The 23,755-nt window shown below is 44.4% G+C and overlaps 1 protein-coding gene across 1 annotated transcript in view; it reads right to left on the bottom strand.

Annotated features, from left to right (window-relative positions):
• The window catches only part of LOC148040844 (thiosulfate sulfurtransferase 16, chloroplastic-like), a 30,941-nt gene extending 9,563 nt beyond the window's left edge, over window positions 1-21,378 (bottom strand). Inside the window, exons 1-2 of the mRNA XM_087669765.1 lie at window positions 21,003-21,378; window positions 20,583-20,687 (exon numbers count right to left, since the gene is read on the bottom strand). Of these exons, the coding sequence (XP_087525891.1) occupies window positions 20,583-20,687; window positions 21,003-21,220 (323 nt within the window). The 5' untranslated portion in view covers window positions 21,221-21,378. The remainder of the gene's footprint in view (window positions 1-20,582; window positions 20,688-21,002) is intronic.
• Window positions 21,379-23,755: the final 2,377 nt, after the last annotated feature.

Below are 23,755 nucleotides of genomic sequence, written 5' to 3'. Positions count from 1 at the left end.
AGTCTTTTAGGGTTTAGCAAGCCCGACTGCATTTTCAGCTATTGCAACGCGTACACGAAGTATTACAGGGAGATTCTTTGTGAGGAGTAAGCTTACTCCATGGGCTCCAAATGCCCTATGCAAGTCGTCAAGATTGCGCTGCACACAAGAGCTGCCAGCTATATGACAGAAACACATATAGATCTGAACAACGACTGACAAATTACAAAATGTTGAAGCTATATAAGTCACCAATGTTAGGGATTGAGGTGTTGAGATGAAGCCCTCTAATATGTAGAGCTTGAGGTGTTGAGATGAAGCCCTCTAATATGTAGAGCTATCCCTTAGAAGAAAGCGTGTGAAGTTAAGGCCTATATCAAGAGATTTGAGAGCTCCATCAAAGGTAGGTATTGTGTGGCTATGGCTGCCATGGAAGGTTGATGAAGATAGAGTTGAGAAATGAGGTCATTAGTTAGCCTTGAGTCAAGCAATGATGGAGGAGAGCTGAGAGAGCAAAGAGAGGACTTGAGACATGCTAAGCCATGCTCAGTTGCGCTTTGATACCATGTGAAAACACGGGATCTAGAGCATGGCAGCTATGGTGGCTCATAGACATAGACTAGATTCATGTAGACACTAGCATGACAAAGACCAAGACACTTGACTCAGGAACAAAGAACAAGCAGCAAGTACACTATACTGAGGAACAAACTAACAATGACATTACATTCATCTCATATAAAAATGACAAGCAAGTACAATGTTAAATAGAGTTGGGTAGATGACAGTCTTTCCCTCTATGCCTATGGGATTCCTGCAGCCTGTATGTCCTTAGCCCATCTGCTCTTACAAAGAGGCAGCATGGATGTGATTGCAAATCTCAACAAGAGACGGTGATGGAAGATAGAGATGGAATGTGTGTTGGGATATAAAGGCCCGGTAACCTTCGTGTATAGTACACGCACATTGTACATGTGAACGCACCCTACGTGCCCCATAAATACATTTTATTTTTTGTGTACCAACACATTGTTGGTACACTCTTATCGTCTCGTACTTTCACTCTGCTCACACGCTCAAGCCGTCACACTCACTCGTTCACTCCTACTCGAGCTGCGTCCCTATCACTTCCAACAACAACTGGTATCAAAGCACAAGGTGCTGCATGCTTCCCGAGACCAAGGCGCAACTCACAGGTTGTGGAGGCAACTCAAGGCAGAAGGCCAGAGGGGTCCAGCTGACTAGGCGCCAGAGAAACCAAGCAGCAGTGGCCAACGGGCAGTGGCAGGTCAATGGCTTGGAATCGACAGGCAATCGTGTGCAGGGTAGTCGGGCGGTAGGCGACCAGGTACCTGTCGGTCACGACCAACAGACGTGAACGAGGAGACGAGTGTTAGTCGTGGGCTGGCGACGAGCAAGCGACCACAGGCGAGCAATGACCAGGCAGGCAAACGACCCAGCGATAGGTGTTGCGTCAGTCCTGACGTGACGGGACCGCAGATCAACAGACCCCCTCCTGTCGTTTTTTTTTAAATCAGAAATTCGTTTTTTTAAACCCCTTTTATTCTCTTACTCTAACGGTGTTCACGCGTGGAAGCACAATTTCAAAATCTATGCAAATCTGGCCTGAAAATTTGAGGCTTTTCCCAAATTTGATCTCATCTAGGCCTAACAGTGACATTCGTGCAGAAATTGCTGGCATTGCGAGAGGTGACCTCAATTAATTTGGGGATTTTGCCAAATTTGTTGGATTTTTGCTCTTCTGGGCAAATTTTCCTAACATTGGATCCCAAAATTTTGGGGCTTTTCATGTATTGGCAAAGTTTTGCTCAGCTGGTCAGATTGGCTGACATTTATGCAATTTTGGACTTGAAATTTTGGGGATTTGTGCAAAATTTGGTAAATTTCTACATTTTTACCCGTTTGTTGGCTAGTTAATGTACAAACAGCAAAGATTTACTTCTGATTGAGAAAGAACAACAGTGCATTTTGTTGGTTCAGCTTGTGCTTTTGCAGATTAGTACATTTACTATTGTGTTCGTGATAAAATGGCTGCAACTTCTTCCAGTTCAAACATCAAGAGTTTGATGGAGATCAAACGGTTTGATGGTCATGACTTTGACCTTTGGAAAGACCGTATGCAGGGTATTTTGTGCCTAAAGGATTGTGAGGATGCTTTGCAGGAAGATAAACCCGCACTAATGTCTGATGTAGATTGGGCCAAAGTGAATAAAAAGGTTTTGGCTTACATAAAGATAGGTGTCACTGATGACATTTTGACAGACATTAAGGGTTTAGACACAAGTTATGTAATATGGGAGAAGCTGAAAACTACTTATGAGATCACCACACATGTTAATCATGTGCATTTAATGCACAAGTTGGTGAATATGCGACTGGATGAGTCAAAGCCTGCAGCTGAGCACTTGAGTGCATTTACACGGATTCTAAATCAGCTCAAAGATGCAAACTTGGACTTTGATGATAAGTTGAGGGCAATCTTTTTTATCATAACACTGCCGGACTCATGGGAAACCTTGGTGGTTTCACTCAGCAATAACCCCAATCTCTCATATGATAGGGTGAGGGGTTCTATCTTGAATGAAGAAATTAGATGTATGTCTAGTGGAGAAGGCAGCAACTCAGCTTATAATGTAAGAGGCAAGACTGAAAAGAAAAATGCAAATGCAAGGCAGAGAAACAGGAGAAAGAGCAAAGGAAAGGATAAGAGTGACATAACTTGCTATCACTGTGGTCGGAAGAGCCACAAGAAACCTGATTGCATGTATTATAAGAAGGAACAAGAGAAAAAAAAGAATGCAGGAGATAAAAGGAAGGAAAAAAAGACAGATGCATCGGAGACAACCAAAGGCAAAGAGAAGGCCAATGTGGCCTCTAGCGTGGTCATAGAAGAGCTTTCAGATACAGAGGTTGATGTATTATGTGCAGTTGATTATGATGCCCTTGTATGTCACATGCAGGATATGCAGATTACCAAGGCTGATGTGATTGATGCACTCTTGTTAGTTGATGATGGTGTCACTCAGACTTGGATTGTAGACTTTGGTGCCTCTTTCCATGTAACTCCTTGCTTGGAGTGTTTTGCTATGTTCCATGCAGGCAGTTATGGAAAGGTATACCTTGAAAATAACCATGCTTGCAGCATTGATGGGATTGGCGCCGTACACTTGTCTTTAGACAATGGTCAAGAGCTTGTGTTGAAGGATTTCAGATATGTGCCTGGCATTAAAAAGAGTTTACTATCTGTTGGTCAGCTTGACTTGCATGGCTACACCACACTGTTTGGTGGTGGTTTGTAGAAAGTGAAAAAGGATTCCATGCTGATTGCAAAAGGAACCAAGAAGGGCACATTGTATTGTTTGCACTGTAAAGCCTTGAATGGCAAGTTTCTCGCAGTTGCTGAAATTTGCAGCCACTTGGAGTTATGGCATAAGATATTAGGCCATATGAGCCAAAAAGGACTTGATGTCCTTACCTCGCTGAAGAGGGTTGATGGAAAAGGCTCTAAACTTGATTTTTGTAATGAGTGTCAGTTTGGAAAGCAAATAAAAATTTCCTTTTACTCTAGTGTCTCTCGTAAGTCCAATGTCTTGGACTTAGTGCATTCTGATGTATGTAGTATGCCCGTGAAATCATTGGGTGGTGCTGCATAATTTGTCTCCTTTATTGATGATTGTTCCAAGAAGATTTGGGTGTACTTGCTGAAAAAGAAAAGTGAAGTGTTGGCTGTTTTTAAAACTTTCCATGCATTTGTGACTACTCAGATAGGTAGAAAGCTGAAATGCTTGAGAACTGATAATGGGGGTGAGTTCACATCGACTAAATTCAAGTCATTTCGTGGCTTACATGGTATTAAGAGGGAGCTTACAGCCCCTTACAGCCCTTCTTCAAATGGGGTAGCTGAAAGATATAACAGGACTTTATGTGAAAGAGTGCGGTGCATACTGTCCACTGCTAATCTCCCTCATGCATTTTGGGGAGAGACACTCAAAACCACGGTTCACATTTGCAGTCGCTCTCCCAACCGGTCCTTAAATAATAGCATCCCTGAGGAGATTTGGTCTGGCAAATCAGCCTCATATGACCATTTACGCATATTTGGTTGTGATGCTTTCGTGCATATTAGGAATGAGCTGAGGAATAAACTTAAACCAAAATCCACCAAAGGCATTTTCATGGGCTATGGTGATGAGGGTGAATTTGACTACAGAGTGTGGTTACCTCAATCCAAGAAAATTATTCGTAGCCGTAATGTTGTGTTCAATGGGGCAAAATTGCTGAAAGCCACTTTAGCCTCTAATGAAGATCTAAAAAAGGTGAAGTTTCAGAGTTTGCAGCCACCTATTACTTCAGAAAATGAGCCTCATGGTGCTGTACCATAGGCTGAAACTGATGATCAGCTGGTTATTTTTGAGCCAGATGATGATGGACAGCAAATAGAAGCACAAGGAAGTCATGGACAGCAAGATAGGCTTGCTGATTATGAAAATGCGGGTGCTGGAAATGAAAATGAAGGTGTTGTACAGCATGAACAGCATGCTGAAAATGGTTTACAGCAGCAAATGAATGCTGAAAATAATATACCTCCACATGTAGATCCAATTCCTGAAAATGTTGATCATTGGGTACGCACGTCTACACGCGTAAGAAGGCAACCACATAGGTTTAACCCCTCCTTGCATTATGTGATGCTTACAGATGAGGGTGAGCCTCTTACATACAAAGAGGCCAAGTCATGTGAGTTCAGCAATAAGTGGGAGCTAGCTATGCAGGAAGAGATTAAATCTCTATATACAAATGATACTTGGGATCTTGTGTCATTGCCAAAGGAAAGGAAGCCACTTCCAAACAAATGGGTGTACAAATTCAAGACAGTTGATGGGAAACCCAAGTACAAGGCAATGCTAGTTGCCAAAGGTTATGCACAAAGGGAAGGGATTGACTTCCAAGAGGTCTTCTCACCTGTTGTGAAGATGACCACTTTACGTGTGCTTTTTGCTCTTACCGCTGTTTTGGATTTAGAGCTCTATCAAATGGATGTAAAAACAGCTTTCTTGCATGGAGACATTGATGAGAAAATCTACTGTTTCCCGAGGGTTTTGTAGTTCCTGGAAAAGAGCAGATGGTGTATAAGCTAAAACGCAGCCTGTATGGGCTGAAGCAAGCACCACGGCAGTGGTACAAAAAGTTTGATACTTTTATGCTATCTCATGAGTTTACACGCAGCCATGTAGATCATTGCTTGTACATGAAAAAGGATACAGATGGCAGCCCCATCATACTTGTTTTGTACGTGGATGATATGTTACTAGCTGGGAAAAGAAAGACTAGCTTGGATGCTCTTAAAAATCAGCTAAAATCAGCTTTCTCCATGAAAGATTTGGGGAATGCAGAGCATATTTTAGGCATGAGGATTCGTAGAGATAGAATGCAGAAATTGTCGTTTTTATCTCAAGAAAAGTACATTGAAAAGGTACTGGACAGATTTAAGATGGCTGAAGCTAAGCCTTTTGGGGTACCCTTACCTCCTTATCTCAAGCTTAGCAAAGCCAACAGTCCGAGAGATGACGTGGAAGCAAATGCTATGAAGGGAGTTCCTTATGCATCAGCTTGTGGCTCTCTTATATGCGCTATGGTTGCTACTCGTCCAGACATTGCTCATGCAGTGGGAGTTGTTAGCAAGTTTATGTCAAATCCTGGCAAAGCACATTGGGAGGCTGTCAAGTGTATTCTTCGATACCTTAAGGGTACACAAAGAAAAAGTATTTGCTATGGGCAGGGTGCACTTAGTTTGCAGGGTTATTGTGATGCAGACATGGCAGGTGACTTGGACACTCGTAGGTCCACCAGCGGGTATGTCTTTACAGTTGTTGGTGGGGCTGTTTCTTGGTGTTCCAGGTTGCAGAACATTGTTGCATTGAGTACCACTGAAGCTGGGTACATATCAGCTACTGAAGCTTCTAAGGAAGCTATATGGTTGAGCAGACTTGCAGATGATCTCGGCATGTCTATGGGTGCTGCAGTTTTGGGATGTGATAGCCAGAGTGTTGTGTATCTGGCTAAGAATGCCATGTATCATTCATGCACAAAGCATATAGATGTGCGATATCACTTCATCAGACAGATTCTGGAAGATGGCCAAATCACACTGACCAAGATTAAAACACAAGATAACCCTGCAGATGTTCTCACTAAAAGTCTAAGCAAAGCTCAGCATGAGCATTGCATTCGACTAGTGGGAGTTGGTTAGCTAGAGGTTCATATCGGACCTTTAAGTGGAAGGTTGTTGGGATATAAAGGCCCGGTAACCTCCGTGTATAGTACACACACATTGTACATGTGAACGCACCCTTTACGTGCCCTAGGTATAAATACATTTCATTCTTTGTGTACCAACACATTGTTGGTACACTCTTACCGTCTCGTACTTTCACTCTGCTCACACTCTCAAGCCGTCACACTCATTCACTCCTGCTCGAGCTGCGTCCCTATCGCTTCCAACAGTGTGCAGCCAGCAGTCCTCACAAATGCCAAAGAAGAATGGCCAAGTCTGAATGTGCACCTACAAGAGGAAGAAGAGAATGATCTGCCCCAAGTGGAGGGTTGGGCAAAAGGCCTTAAAGCTGGCCAACCAGCAGCCTGGGGCCTAAAAAATGCAGTCAGCAAGTTAAAAAACCAGCCCAAATAATGCACAAAATGCTGCTGCCCTGCCCCAAACGCACACATACTAACTACTTGCCACTACAAAGGCTTAGAATTGGTTGCATACACAATGTTAACACCCCTAAACCAACTAAAAAAGAAATGCCCTAGAAAGAGCTACCTCTACCGCCAAAACACATGACACATTGTTAGAGCTGCTAATGTCCCTGTTTGACTCAGGTTGAGGCTCACAAGCAAGGGATGACTATGCATGACAAACATGACTGCTAACACTCCCTCTTAGATCCTAGATGTGGCTGAAAGCCAAAGAAGATGCGAATCCGAGGATGACAAGAAGAATGCCAATGCTGATGAAGTCCGTCAATGTAGAGCGCTAATAAAGAAGCTCGTCAGAATCCTGGGAACCCTTGTCTAAAACATGAGGAGCCAAGGAATCCATGGCTACATCACCAGTATCGTCCCTCTAAAAGGGATGGGAGGTACGAGAGAACCACCAGAGGAGAGGGTGGAGGATGAGATGGAACCGGTGGGAGAGATGGTGCACAAGCAGCAACAGGTGCAATAATAGAAAATTGCCTTGGAGGACCCTGTTGAAGAGAAGGGTAATGGAATCCATATAGCCCACTCTCCTACCAGCCTGTCGCTAAAATAGCTCCCAAAGAAGAATCCTCAATGTAAATAGCTTGCTTTGTGAAGACAACCCAAGTACCAAGTCTAGTAAGGCCATATACAGAGAGGAGTGGAAAGCCGGAGTATGGAACATGCAAAAAATGGAGCTTGATAAACGAGCTAGTAATAACGGTAAAGTGCCAACACCACTAATAGGCACCAAAAACATGTCACCAACAATGACCACACCCTCAAATGAACAAAGATCATGTAGCAAATCTCCTCGTGGAGTCATACGACACAAAGCACCACTGTCAATAAGCCAAGGCCTCTCGAAAGACGAGGCATCCACTGAAGATGGCTCCTCCAACACATGGATATGAAGGAACATAGACTCATACGTAACAACTAGTGTAAAGGTAGAGAAAGACTAAGAGGATTTAGCTCCATACTTTACTCTCGGAAGAAGGTAAGGATACTTCTTCCAACATTTCTCCTTGATATGTGTCCCCTTCTCTAAATTGGTGTCACAGCATGAAAAACTCTCCTATTTCTCCTTCTTGTGCTTAGCCTTTGAATTCCCCTTCTTCTCCCCCCCTCCTATACTTGCTATGAAAGCCTTCGTGGAGCTCAATCCATTGGCTCCTACCTCTCTGAGAGTAGATTGAGACGCTTAATATGCCCCAAGACAAGTGGGGCTAGCTTCTCCCATAGAAGAGTCTTTAAGTCCTCCATGTAAGAAAGGTATTATAGAAGACCTTGTACACAATGGAGCTAGAACCTCTGTGTGAGAGTGCGCAACGAAAGAAGTCTGCAAGAGAATAAGAAAAGAAACCTACACTGAACAAGGAACAAATGCTGAATACAAGACTGATCAGTCCCTGCACACAACCCACAGTGTCAGTGAGGGCACCAGATTAGGCTGATGATAACAGCAACACCAAAGACAGAGGAAGATGATGGAGTCGAAGTGTGCACCTACCACGGAAGATGATAATCTAACTGACTGCCAAGTGAAAGACCAAGGGAGAAACGGATCTTGGGGTGGCAAGAGAAACGTCAATATCGATGAAGACCATCAATGAAGATTGCCGATGAAGAAGCTCCTCACGATCCTAGGAAGCCCCCTCTAAAACAATAGGGGCCAAAAAATCCACATTCGTCACCGAGATCATCCCCCTTTGAAAGGGATGGAAGGTACAAGGGAGCCATTGAAGGAGAGAGTGGGGGATGGGAAGAAACTTGTGGAAAAGAGGGTGCACAAGCGGGAACGGGTGTAGCAAAAGACAACTACCTCAGAGAACCCTACATAAGAGAAGGGGAATGAAGCCTGTAAAGCCCGCTCTCCTGCCAACCTGTCACGATAACAGCCCCTGTAGAAGAATCCTCAATACAAATGGCCTGCTCGGTGAAGACAACCTGGGTACCAAGCCTTGAAAGACCATAAACTGAGAGGAGTGGAAAGCCCAAAGTTCGGAACATAAATAGCCAGTGAAAGGGAGCTCGACGTGAGGTCAGGAAATAAAGGCAAAGTACCATCAACCAGCCAAGGCCTCTCAGAGATGAGGCAACCATGGAAGAAGGCTCCTCCAAGTCAACAATATGAAGAAACACTGACTCATGGGTAGCCACTAGAGTAGAGGTAGAAGGCTCGGACATTGTAGCGCCATCCTTTGCTCTTGGACGAAGGTGAGGATACTTCTTCCAACATTTCTCCTCTGGATGTGTCCCTTTCCTAGAGTATGGCCAATTAGGCTTCTCCGAGTCAAAGTCAGAACCTAAAGAACTCTCCTATCTTTTAGCCTGTGACTTCCCTTTCTTCTGCATCCCCCCTCCCGAACTTACAACGAACGCTTTGGTGGAGGTGGATCCACTAGCGACCTCTTTGGTGCGCATATCATGCTCCAAAACAAGCAAGGCAAGCTCCTCCCATAGAAGCTTCTCGGGCGCCCTCAATGTAAGATGGCTTGTGTAGAAGACATCAAACTAGGGAGATGGTAGCTAAGTCAAAAGAATCATGGCCATATCCTCTGAAGAGATCACCTTGCAAAGGGACGCAAGCTCATCCCTCATGTCCTCCAACCTATTGATATGATTCTTCATGGAAGAAGAATCATCAATAGTGAGCATCCATAGTTTCTTCTCGAGAGTAATCTAATGGACAAATGTCTTCTGATGGTACAAAGATGCAAGCTTTGTCCACACTTCCGCTACTTTCCGCAACCTACACACATGTACTAGGACAGAATCCTATAAAGCTCATAAAGAAGAAAGATCGAGCTCTTGAGTTGAGCCGATCCCATAAGGCCGCACAATCCATTAATGATCCAAGGGTGCGATTCTCCACTCGACTAGGAATAGGGTGGGTAACTCCCAAAGATCGAAGGTATCAAGGACACACTCCACCTTACACGACCAAAGCGAGTAGTTGGAACCATCAAGCCAGTCTTCTTTGGTCAAAGAAGGGAGTACGAGCACTTGTATAAAGGGTGCCATGGAAAGCATATGAATGCCAACCGAACAAGCCTTCTGTGAAACATGGAGAGAACGAGAAGGAGAGGAATCTCGTACAAACGGGCTAGGTGACCTCCGGTCATCCCGTGAACTAGCACGAAAATATCTCTGTCTCTCAAAGGAAGGAACAGAGACCTCATCCTCTGAGTCAACAAAGAATTAGTGATAAGACATCTTCATATATATCTCCAAAACACCCACAAAAAGTTGTGTTTGCCCCGAGAGAGAAGGAATCAACTACAGGATATAGAGATCTTGATATAGAAGTCCAACTGAGGGAGAAAATATTGTCGATTACTCACGAAGGATGCAAAAGCACCAAAACGCTGATGTGAATATTGTCACTTGCTCCTGAAAGGTTGCATTTGACTGTAGAAGGTGGTCGCCCAGAAAACAAACAATCACCTCCACCTAGTAGGCTCCAAATGATGACGCCTAAGCACCAAATGCAGTCGCTAGCTACTAGGAGCTTGTGTTTTCAGCACATGCAAATATGGATGGCCTCATGAACTCTCTGTCGCTCTCAAATACCATGCTCTGATACCATGTGAGAGTGCACAACGAAAGAAGGAACTCGAATATAGAGAAAGAGAGAGACAAGAGGAAAAGAAACCTGCACTAAACAAGAAACAAATGTTGAATATAGAAGGACTGATCAATCCTTGAACACAGCCCATAGCGTCAATGAGAACACCAGATCAGGTTGATAATGATAGCAACACCAGAGATAGGGAGTCGGAGTGTGCATTTGCCAAGGAAGGAGGGAAGATGATAATCTAATTGGCTGCCAAGTGGGACATGGCTATAAATAGCCAAAGCTCAGAAAAATCCCGAAAAGGGTGGACAATGTTCAACAGGCGAGGTAGGTTGAAGAATGCAAAAACTGCCCTGAGAAATGCACATAAAATCCCAATTGGAGGAGAAAATGCATTGAAATACAATAAATTGTATGCTCTACAATGAGCTATTTCCTCTATCAAAACAAGTGATAGACAAGTCAAAGCTCCTAAAGTCCTCGTCTGACTCAGACTGAGGCTCATAGGCAAGAGATGACAAGGCATGACAAACATGACTACTAACACTCTGATCTTCTCAACGATCACACAGCCATAGTTACTTGGAATGGGCAATGGGAACAAAAACGAGAACAGGACCCCTTGGAACAAGGGGAACATCCAAGGTTGGGGGAACGGAAACGGGGGGAACGGCACACGTCTTAAGTGCCCCAAATATGCCCTGCATGACCCAAGTTGCCCCAAAGAATGTCCCTCTAATTGCCCCAATACCCCTCAATGCTCCAAATTGACCCAAATGTCCCAAAATTGACTCAATTACCCCCATAGCTCCAAATTGCTCTGAATTGCCCCAATTATCCCAGTTTCCCATGAAATTAGACAATATAAATGGATGATTACCTTGGAGTTGAGAATAGGCTGAAATTTAATTGTGAATTGCAAGAGTTCATAATGCATCGAATTTGAACTTTGCATGGACTCCTGATTGGCTTGTGGGTTGTCTCGACACTTTGAATCTTCAATGAGAGAGAGAAAGAGAGATTAGTGTGTGCACATTAGGCGATGGAGATGGGTGAACATGTGGTAGAAGGAGTGTGATACAAGCAAAAAGAAAAAACTAGAAAAAACATAAATTTTTGATCAACAAGCCTGGAATGGCCATTCCAAACAGGGAACGGCAGGGGGACCGACAGGGGAACAGCAAGGAACGGCAAGGAACGGTAGGGAACGGCCTTGGAAACGAAAGGGAACGTTCCCTAGCCGTTTCACCTCCTCTGAGGGTCTGGAACGCGTTAGGCCGTTCCTACAAGCCAGAATGGCCGTTCCCTATTTCTATGCATGCCGCCTCACACAGGGAGTTTGAATAGACTCCTCATCATCTAAGTCATCGAAGCCTTAAAACTAATAAATTTCCATGTCTCTAAACCTATAGAGACACACTAAATCGGCTGTGTTTGGCTGTAGAATGAGGAGAGAATAATCAGCTACACCTGCAAGAATGACAATGTCCTAACTCCCACCTTTGTCGAAAGCACCTATAAAACACAAAAAATCTATGTTTTCTACAGCAAACAGCAAGCTGAAAATTTAGGTTTGGTGGTCTTCCCTAAAGGAAACCTATGTTAGACAGTTCGGCTGTTTGAACAGCTGGTACTCTTCGGCACAGTTACGCATTTCCTATTCACGAGTCAAACAGTTCTATTTAATCGCTAAGTCATTTCAAGCATTTTTGGGCAATGAGACAGGCTAGACAAGCCCTGTAGGATACCATGTGGCAGTTAGATTTTCTGCACAATATTTTTTGTGATCATTTTATTGCTGCAATTGTATTGTGCAACAGTCCGCCAATAATAGGCCAATTATTTTACTAGCTGACCTGATCAGTTTTTCCCTATTTTTTCGGCCTATTTACAAGCTTGCCTACCCTAGTCATTTCTCACTTGTCATTTTCAAGTGAATAAAAAGATCACCTCACAAACATACATTCAACAGCCCATGTACATATCTACCTTCTTCATCTCAGCATTCATTCACTACAGATTTCTACATTCTATTGTTTCTTTTCTCTCCCCCTCTTCTCTTCAAGTTCATTTTCTTCCAATACGGTCATATGTTTCAACATTTGCTGCACTCTAACATGGTATCAGAGCAACATTGAAGGGCTGATTGACTATAGGCAATTGACTATGGGCAAACTTGAATGGGAGATGAGTTTCACAAGAGATCCAAGAAGGTTCTCTTGAAGTACTCGCAAACACAGTTTGCTTATAATTTTTCGATGCTTGGTCGCCTAAGCACATGCTATGCTGCTTTGAGACAAATCTTCATTAGTAACGAGTATCGCACAAATGCATTGTCCTCCACTACTATAGGGATAAAATGTGTCGAATGTGTAGAAGATGCCACGTTGTGGGATGATGCGCATTGGATTGATGCCATGGTACAACCAATGATGCATTCGTTGAGACTTGTGGACAGTATGCAAGCATCCATTGGAAAAGTCTACAAGGCTATGGACAAAATGATTGAGAAGCTGCGTACTTTCTTTCCTTTTGATGATGATGATGAGGATTGTGAGATGGCACAAAGATATGAGGAGTTACACACATTATGTGTCACACAATGGAACGGTTATTATTCTCCTCTACATACAACTGCATTTGTGTTGGATCCTAAGTTTCAGGAGAGTCATTAGAATAGGGATAATGAGGTGGTTGGTGGTTGAATGACAATATTGAGGAAGATGGTGCCCAACTCTAACGAGAGACGTAAGATCAAGGACAGCCTTGTAAGGTACAAATCTCGTCATGGGATATATGGTAGTGAGGATGCACAGGATGACAAGCATAGAGTTGGGGCTGCCTTATGGCGGGAGCACTATGGAGCTGAGGGGCTTGAGTTGCAGGCATTGGCTGTCCACATATTGAGTTCTGCTATGAGCTCATCTTGTTTGGAGGAGCTATGGAGCTCCTATTCACATATTGCTTCAAAAAAGCAAAATAGTTTGGGTGTGCAAGAGGCAAATGACTTGGTATTTGTAAGTGCCAATTTGCACATGTTGGGAAAGAGTGTGATTGCACCTACAAATCCATTTGTGGTATGGGAGAAACAATAGGAGGATGAGCAAGAGTAGCAAGCCCAGCATGCCCAACAAGAAGATCCCAAGAGGATGATTATGTCATGCATGAGATGGAGCATTCTCCTTCCAATTGATGATTAGGATAGTAGTTCATAGTTCCTAGTCATTTGAGTCCTTGACATTTATCAGTTTGTATTGTCTCAACTTTCTTATCGTCTTCAACGACTACTTTGAGCAGCGAGTACTCATCCCTGAGTGTCATTTCTAGTCTTCTACTCATTATTGTTTCTTGTATTTATTTTGAGTACCAACTTCTCATGCTAAAGTCACCATTTGGCATTGTCACTTGTACAATTCAATTTGAGTATTCATTGTTCATTTAACAACTGTTCAGTTTCAACTTTCAAGTCTTTTATGTGGCATTTATGATTTTAAGGAGGTTTTTAGTAATCTCATTATAAAGTGTCTCAATTATATCTAGAAAATATATAATTATTACGTCCCCATTCCCCCCCAGGTCCCCATCCCTAGTCCCTAGTGACTATGAATGCATAAGTCCCTGCACTAATCCTAAATCACAATGCATTAATCCTTATTAGATTCTCTTAAATTTGAAGAGTGGGACAAATGCTCTAAAATCCTCTATAAATGGAATCACTGATTGTGCAGCCCTTATGCCTCATTCTCATCATTAGTCCACACTCACACTACTCTCCATACCCCATCCGAAGGAGCTGCCGGTCATTCTTCAGCCCATCTTCATCATCTACCTCCTGTTGCCCGCATGCAGAACATCACCATCAGTGGAGGATATGCTTCAGCTGCTGCCACTCATCTAGGAGCTGCTCCACCCTGCCACACCCTGATTTGGAAGCTATTTACAACAGGGGACTATCCCTCAGTTGTCTCTCTAGAGGCCGCCTTGCTGATCCAAAATCCTCTATCCACCGATGCCGCCCCTGCATTTGGCTGATCTGAGATCATCTAACAGTTGACATCATCATTGTATGCAGTGATTTGACTGCTCGCATGCCGCCCTGCTGTTATCCAGCTTTGTTGGTCACTTTCTGGAGTGCTGAGGTCATCATTCACTCAGCCATTTGTGCATTTTCAGCCTGCTGGACTGCACACACTACTGCTGCCATCATTAGATGTCATAAAAGAGTCTTATGGACTATTGCTGCTGCATTTCATGATCTGTCAAGTACAATACACTCCAACACCACTCCAAGTCACCATTGCCTTGGTCCTTGAGAGACAAATATTCATGGCTGCCTAATTGTACCATCTACATTCTTATTCATTCAATGATCATTCAGCATTCAACAGATTGTATTCTACATGTTAAACATTTCATATTTTTTCTGTTAGCCATGGCCTTTCTTCACACCTCCAGCATGATACCATTTTCTCATTACCCCAGACCAACCTGAGAGGCCTTGCATATGTATCATTTGATTTGCATTCATCTGCACATGTGGACTGTCTTCTAGAGGCTTTTCAGAACTCTTAAAAGTGTACAAAACTGTCCTCTATGCTCTGCAATTGTATGTCTAAATTCTCTATAGTGTGTAGACACTTTTCAGGCCTATTCAGACTTTGTTCACCACAAACCACAACAACTATCAATTGAGTACTCTCTCTTTGCTGCCCCAGAGTTTGTTCCATGACATTGTTCTGCTTAAGAAGCCCTCCCAAGGAGTCAGACACAAAATTCAATGTTTGTACATACATTTTGCATTTTCTTCTTTATTTTGATTCAGATTTTGAAGATTTCATGGATTCTATTGGTGCTGTGGGTCCAAAATTACATGTTGTAAATGTTAGCAGTCATGTTTGTCATGCCTTGTCATCTCTTGCCTGTGAACCTCAGTCTGAGTCAGATGAGGACTTCGGTCGGGATTTTATGTGCATTTCCCGGGGCAGTTTCTGCATTCTTCAGCCTGCCTCACCCGCCGGACATTGTCCACCCTTTCCGGGATTTTTCTGAGCATTCCTGGCATTTTTACCAGCATTAAATGCTGGTCGGATCAGCATTAAATGCTGGTCGAACATATTTATGGCCTCAAATTTCAGGTCGGCCAGTTTTTGGGTTTTTTGGCTATTTATAGCCATTTCCCACTTGGCAGTCAGTTATATTATCATCTTCCCTCCTTCTTTGGCAGGTGCACACTCCGACTCCGTCATCTTCCTCCGTCTTCGGTGCTGCCGTCATCATCAGCCTGATCTGGTGCCCTCACTGACGCTTCGGGCTGCGTGCAGGGACTGATCAGTCCACAGTTTTGTATTCAGCATTCATTTCAGTCAGTGCAGATTTTCTTCCTTCATTCCCTGCTTTCTCTCTCCCCTCCTCTATGTTCATGTTCTTCTTCCGTTGCGCACTCTCACATGGTATCATCGCCTGATTGAGAGCACGGAGGACATACCTTCTGGAGAGATATACCTTACTGCTGCTGCCATCCGATCAACAGCTGCCCAGGCGACTTCTTCTGGAGGCTTTTCAGCCTGCGTTTTCTGTCCACGCTGTCTACAGAGGCTGCCACGTCATCCAGCGACCCAACAACCCTGCATTTTTGACCCAACAACCCTGCGTTTTCCACCAGGTTGTCCCTCCTTCTGCTGGGCGACTCATCTACAGCCTGCGTTTTGCTGTTCTGCTGGTCGCTTCCACTCCAGGCGGCACATTTACTGCAGACGACTACTCCCGAGGCTGCCACGTCATCAAACGACTCCTCCTGCTTGCGTTTTCCATCAGGCGGCCCCTCTTTCAGCTGGGCGGCACATCATCAAGCTGCGTTTTGCAGATCTGGTGGTCGTTTCCACTCCTGGTGGCTCATCTCCTGCTGGCAACCCACTCCCAGGCTGCGTTTTGGTGCTGGCGGCTTCTTTTCTGGTGATCTTCATCAGATATCCTTGCGTTTTGCAGCTCCAGGTGTTTGTAGGCTATCACAGCCTGTGTTCTGGTGGTTGGTGACCAGACTGCTGGTCCTACTTCGGCTTCGGCACAGTTTTCTTTGGTGTTTGGTGTTTTGCAGATTGGAAGATGTCTTCTCATCAATTTACGGGCTTTGATGACTCAGATGACGAGCTTTTGTCTCGACACTCATCTGAACGGAGGCGTGATTTCTATCACGAGGACCGTCGTCCGGAGTCTATTCCTCTTTCCCGTCCCCCTTCTATTCATGTATCTCGGCGATCCCTTCCAGTGGGCCGAAGATGCAGCCTTTGGTACCCCCTGTACAGGTACCCGTACTTCCTCAGCTGCTCAAAGAGGACCGGTTGGATGGCTCCAACTTTTCTCTATGGTCCTGCAAGGTGGAGTGTATCTTGGACTCCTTCGATCTTTGGGAGCTTGTTTCTGTTCCTATTCCCCGGCCTAAGGTGGATCCCGCAGATGGGACATCTATGGATCGTGCAGCCCTATGGGATCGGCTTAATTCTAGAGCCAGATCTTTCCTCTTTCTGAGTTTGCAGGATTCTGTCCTTGTTCATGTTCACAGGTTGAAGACTGCAGCAGACGTGTGGAGAAAGCTTGCGTCTCTCTATCAACAGAAGACGTTTGCCCACCGGATATCTCTCGAAAAGAAGTTGCGGATGCTCGCTATTGATGATAGTCCTTCCATGAAGGACCACATCAACAGATTACAGGATATGAGGGATGAGCTTGCATCCCTCGGTCAGACGATATCTTCTGAAGACATGGCTATGATTCTTTTGACTCAGCTGCCATCCCCTCGGTTTGATGTCTTCTACACCAGCCTTCTTACATCGAGGACCCGTGAGAAGCTTCTATGGGAGGAGCTATCCCCGCTTGTCTTGGAGCATGACGAGAGACTCAGAGAGGTCAATGCTAGTGGATCTGACTCCACTAGAGCCTTTCTTGCAGGTTCGGGAGGAGAGAAGAAGAAGAAGAAGTCAAAGGCTAAGAAGAAGGACAGTTCTTCAGGCTCTGACTCAGATTCAAAGCGACCGAAGTGCCCCCACTGTGGGAAAGGGACACATCCAGAGGAGAAATGTTGGAAGAAGTACCCTCATCTTCGTCCGGGAGCGAAGGGTGGATCTACATCGGAGCCTTCTTCTACCTCTACACCAGTTGTTACCCATGAGTCAGTGTTCCTTCATATCCATGCTTTGGAGGAGGATCCTTCTTCCGTGGCTGCAGTGTCTTCTGCGCAGCCTTGGTTAGTGGACAGTGGTGCTTCGAGTCATATGACTCCCCGAGGTGATTTGTTACAGGATCTCCGTCCATCAGAGGGTTCAGTCACTGTTGGTGACATTTTATCGGTGCCTATTAGTGGTGTTGGCACATTGCCTTTGTTTACCGACCGACCTTCGAGCTCCTTTTCACAGGCCCTACATGTTCCGGATTTGGGCCTTCCCCTCCTCTCAGTTTATGGCCTTACGAGGCTTGGCACACGAGTGATCTTCACCGAGCATGCCGTTGTTATTGAGGATTCTCTTACAGGTTGGTAGGAGAGCGGGCTTTACAGGCTCCATTCCCCTTCTTTGATGCAGGGTCCTCCGAGGCAGTCTATTGCTACACCCGTTCCCGCTTGTGCACCTTCTATTCCACAAGTTCCTTCCCATCCCCCACCCTCTCCTCCGGTGGTTCCTCGTACCCCCCATCCCTTTCAGAGGGGGACAATCTCGGTGATGCGGCTGTGGATTCCCTGGTCCCTAGTGTTTTAGAGGGGGATTCCCAGGATCGTGAGGAGCTCCTTCAGCAGCAGTCTACATCGACGGACTTCATCGACCTTGGCATTCCTCTTGCCACCCCAGGATCCGTTTCTCCCTTGGCCTTCTGCCACATCCAGGATCTGAGAGGGGGTGTTAGCAGTCATGTTTGTCATGCCTTGTCATCTCCTGCCTGTGAGCCTCAGTCTGAGTCAAATGAGGACTTTAGGAGCTCTGACTTGTCTATCACTTGTTTTGACGGAGGAGGTAGCTCATTCTAGAGCACTTAGTTTATTGCATTTCAGTGCATTTTCTCCTCCAGTCGGGATTTTATGTGCATTTCCCGGGGCAGTTTCTGCATTCTTCAGCCTGCCTCACCTGCCGGACATTGTCCACCCTTTCCGGGATTTTTCTGAGCATTCCTGGCATTTTTACCAGCATTAAATGCTGGTCGGATCAGCATTAAATGCTGGTCGGACATATTTATGGCCTCAAATTTCAGGTCGGCCAGTTTTTGGGTTTTTTGGCTATTTATAGCCATTTCCCACTTGGCAGTCAGTTGTATTATCATCTTCCCTCCTTCTTTGGCAGGTGCACACTCCGACTCCGTCATCTTCCTCCGTCTTCGGTGCTGCCGTCATCATCAGCCTAATCTGGTGCCCTCACTGACGCTTCGGGCTGCGTGCAGGGACTGATCAGTCCACAGTTTTGTATTCAGCATTCATTTCAGTCAGTGCAGATTTTCTTCCTTCATTCCCTGCTTTCTCTCTCCCCTCCTCTGTGTTCGTGTTCTTCTTCCGTTGCGCACTCTCACAGTAAAGTCAACCATCATCATGAGGCACTATCTCTCAGCTCTATGCATTGTTGGCTCTTACTAGTCCCTCACTCTTCAAAAAGGTGTTCTCCCAAAAATGGATAAGGCCTCAACAATTCAACTGCTCTTCACATGCCTTGACTCATTCACCCCAAGTCAAAAATCAAAAGCTAATTTCCACCAGTAGTCTGATCCAAAGCATCAAAACCAAGAGAGCAAAACAAAACCTTACAAGCTTAAGCTCAGAAGCCACAGGACAGAACGTACTTTATAAACTTCTATAAACAAGAACAATATTAGCTATTAAAAAAATGCTTATGCTACCACACAGTCAAGCATTCTAAGCTAGACTCCATCCAACAGCAGTTCAACCTTTTCAGCCATAAGTACCACTACCATCGCACCACCACCTCAATTATTTTTCCCACCTTTATAATCACTAGGTGGCCTTTGCTCAAGTTCAAGATAAGTAAGAGGGAGAGTTCACTGTTAGAGAGGTGGCCTGCCCTCAAGTTCAAGATGAGCAAGAGCGAGAGTTCACTGAAGTTCAAGCTAAGCAAGGGGGTGAGTTCAGAAGGGAAGTTAGAATAGGTTTCCTTGATACACCCATTAGTTAACAACAATATTATCCTTGGGAGAAAATGGATTAAGAACAATGCTCCAACACTTCCAGTTCAATATAAGCAAAAGGAGAGTCTACAAAGGACAATAGGATATTCATGGCAAATCTGGCCAACTTCCATTCAGTGAGCTGCTTTGCCAGCAATTTCAATGCTATCCCTATGATTAGTGGTAATATTTTTCTCAACCAAAATGGATCAAGGCCAATGCTCCAAAATCAAAATGAGAGAAGAACAACTTCCCTCTGTTTATCATCAAAGCCAATCAATTTGTGTAATGACCCATCTTCTGAGCTAGTCATTATGGGAAGATTTACATCCATACACTTCAACTATCCAATTTAGACCTCCTTTTCTAATGGCTTTCAATCACTATCAACAAAGTTTTTAAGAGAAAATGGCCTTCCATCCTAGGTCTTACTACCCATTTAAAATACTATTGGCCTACAACCACCAAGCAAGATCTCTAACAAACCTTTCAAAGCAATGGACACAAAGAAGCTACTTCAATTTGATGTTCATCAACTGCTCTTTACTTTTGCTGCTTCATTCATCTTACCCCAAAGAAAGACAAAGATTGCACATCTATGTGCTGATCATCCATCTACCAACAAGCTAACCATGACAAACAAATTTCCATGCATGTGATTCTCTTGGAAGCCCGCTTGTCGCTTCTAAAACATTGTTCCAAGTATTGTTCTACTACATTTGTCAGGCACCATGCGAAGCACATGAACTTCTTGTTTTTCGATATGGCTAATCTTTCAACACGACATCCTAAGGGCATAAATTAATTCAAAGCTCGCTACAATATTTGCAACTTCCCCCATAACTTGGGGACTCTCCTTAATAACTACGATTCTTCTATGGCTTCTTTTAAGACTCCACGAAGCCATGGATTATAAGATACACAACAAAAAACATTCTTGTGTTTATTCTATTAGTGATAGCAACACTAACATGATGAAAATGCCCTTACCTTAATCTCAAGCAAGAGCTCACAACTGCTAAAACTAACCATGAGAAAACCGTAAGGGTGCTAGATTCTCTACAATCCAAGCAAAACAAGAAAAATCAAGGTTTGAAGGGTGTACCTGACATCTAGGTAATGGTGTCCGGCATTGAGGAGCTCGTGAGCAACTTGGACAGGCACAGCCCTGATCGGGGAACCTTGGCTTGTTCTCTCGGAAGACCACATCCTGCACAAGAACCCGATGCATGTGAATCTCCCTCTTCCCCTCTTTCTAAGACCCATCTCTAGAACCATATTAACATTAAAAACAAAAGACAGTCACAAAGTAGCAGAATCACGGAGAGTGGGTGTCTTGAAAGAAGAGAAATTTACAATTGACAAAGCAGTATCGTCAAAGATACTTTGTTGCTCAAAAAGAATGTGTCAAAGAGATCCCGTCCTCAAAAGAATCTGTCAAAGAGATCCCTCTCTCTCTCTCTCTCTCTCTCTCTCTCTCTCTGTGAAGAAGAAGAAGAAGAAGAAGATGATGAAGAGCTTTTACCGTGTTCTCATGCCGCGATCTTGGTACAATCGTGCATTCTTGTCGGCGAATATGTGAAGTCGCTGCACCCGAGAGTGCGCACAACAGCCAGGATCGGCAGGTTGCGGCAACGGCAGGGCCGCGAGAGAGGAGAGACCGCTGCCTCCCTGGAGAAGGCGCAGGGTTTGAAGGAGAGAGGAGGGCGCCATGGCACCTCGAACACATGCATGCACCTCCATAGAAACAGAAGAGAAGAGAAGGACGCTGAAAGTGCAGAGAAGCAGAAGCAAGTAACAATGCACAGACACGGGGACGTTTGAAGCTTGTTTCAAGATTCGTCACATCACATACCTACATATAGATACATCACACTTCTTCTGTCTCTATAAATATGTAGGATGACGACCGGAGAATCTTCCGCAAGGGGACGGGCATGTACATACTACGATCCATCTTCCAGTAGATAACCTTCGAGAGAGTCTCTGACGTGTCGCGTCGTCCACTTTCTCACTCCTCCACGCAAACTTCGTGAGAACTTGCCCCACCACCCTCATCCAAATACGTTGTTATCCGTTTAAAAACCGAAGAGATCCCACAATCAAAACGCCGTTGGTTTTGCAAGGCTGGTCTCTCCACAGCGCCTCATGCGTCGCGCCGGGTTCTCACGCGTCCCGTAAAGAGGCCCATGAGAATGTCCTGATGTGGAGTAACCTTTTCCATTATGCAGCTATTGTGATGACGGAAATTTTCACCTACGGTCACTTTGATGCATCACATTGTCATGCCTCCCCGAGAAACAAGCAAGAGTTGGTAATCAAATATGTATCTTATTATTCTTGTGTAACCACAAATCACAGGATATGTAATATTCCCATTTGAAAAATATTACTAGTCCGACTTTCCACACCCCGCATGAAGCTCATGCAAAGGTTATTTTCAGCAGTTGATGTATAACCATACGCGAGAAATGGAGTACTCCGCATTGGTCAACCGGGACCGAGGATCAAAAACCGCATCATCTGCGGGGAAACATCCTCTTGGGAGGAGGTTAAGAGGATAATGATGGAATTATTGCAAATTTTTTTATTTATCTTCCCTAGCCGATGCGTGGATGAGGGAAGGGGATGGGCTAGTAAGGGCAACATGAGGAGGTGGAAGGGAAGAAGCCATGAGAGGTACCACGCCGCCAGATTCTGACACGAGAATCTTTCCCCTCGACGTCACTACCACCATTCTCCCCCTTTTTGCCACGACGATCATCATTTCCCCCCTTCCACGTGGCCCTGCACACAGCCCCCAGAAGCTTCTTAGAAGCTTCTAAGGGGGCTTCTCTAAGCCCCCCTTTCATTGGAACTCCACAAGGCCATTTTACCCCCGGGATTTAAAGCCCCTTTCCCATTGCATCCATCACAAACCCATTCCCTTGCCGGGTTTAAAGGTCCCTTCCCATTGATCCCTCCAAAAGCCAATTTTTTCCCCCCAAACTTCGAAGAGGAAGCCTATAAGGCCTTCCTAAAAAATCCCTCACAAGCCCTCAACGCCTCGGGTCTTGTAGAGAAGAATAGAATTTCCCTAAACCCCCTTGTCCGCAAGATCTTTAAACCTCAGGATTTTTAAAGAAAATAAGTGTAAAGCCTTCCCACCAATCATCCACAAGCCCCTAGGCTTGGGATTTAAAGTTCCCTTTTTCCGTAAGGCCCACAAAACCATTCTTAGCCGGAATTTCAAGGAGAAGAATCTCTCAAGCCTCCATTTCCGCAAGGGCCTTCACAAGAACCCTAAGGTCTTCCAAAGCCAAATTCCGCAAGTTGGTACTTCGGTCAAGGAAGCTGTACCTCAAAGGGAATTGCTCGTACGAAGGAGATGGCCAAAGATTATAAGACTGCAAACCGAGGCAAGAAATTCAAATCTGTGAAGGCTAACCGGAGGTCGAATTCACGATGGCCCCTAAAAAGTCACAAGGTGCAACCGCAGGAGGATCATCTCCTAATATTCATGTGGATATTTCACCGAACCCACAAGTCCAGGTTTTCTTCCTATTTTTGATTTACGTCGAAGTATTGCAATTATGCATGGTTAATTCATGGAATTAGGATGCACTTATGCTTGTCAAATCCACCTAGTTTGATGCGAATGAAATACATTGACTATTTTAAAGGAAGTAACTCACGATTGAAGATCGGTCATTTGTATTTTTCAATGGAATGAACGAAAAAGAACATAAGGTGTCTATGCATTTTTAGCAAGTAGCCTTCGTGCATTGCAAAGTAATGAATCTAGAACAACTAATGACTATCACTACAAAGTTGAAATTATTGTAGTACACCTTTGGTTATGCAGGGAAAGATTAAATTGCATGTCGCAATTTTAGACAAATCTTCTTCGTAATGATTCATTAAAAAGTCGTTATCAGCCATAGGAAACTGCAAAGCATGGAAAGATTCTAGGGCTACATGAAGTAGGTTAACTCTAGCTTAAATTGGCATAAATCTCATTTAACTGCGTAGTAGTTAGGAAAGGTTGCGTAATGCTCATTCAGCGTACGAATATTTCATTCAGAAATGTAGTTAGGGAAAGGCTGCATGGTTCATTTTAACATAAAACCTTAAAAGCTTAATAGCATGAATCGTGAATGCATGTCCTAGTAGGATCAATGGAAGTTATGCGAATTTTAACATGTGCTTGGTCTTAACAAGAAAAGTTAGGGATTTCGAATCTAGAGGGAATGAATTGCGTGCTTACGTGAATTATGACGTAATGCAACTAGTTTTTTT

The sequence above is a fragment of the Lygodium microphyllum genome, chromosome 1 (genome assembly GCF_053477565.2).
Source record: "Lygodium microphyllum isolate KBCC chromosome 1, Lygodium_microphyllum_v1.1.10, whole genome shotgun sequence".
Taxonomy (NCBI): Eukaryota; Viridiplantae; Streptophyta; class Polypodiopsida; order Schizaeales; family Lygodiaceae; genus Lygodium; species Lygodium microphyllum.
Note: the sequence above shows the minus strand (reverse complement) of the source record. Positions and strands in the feature narration are given on the sequence as shown.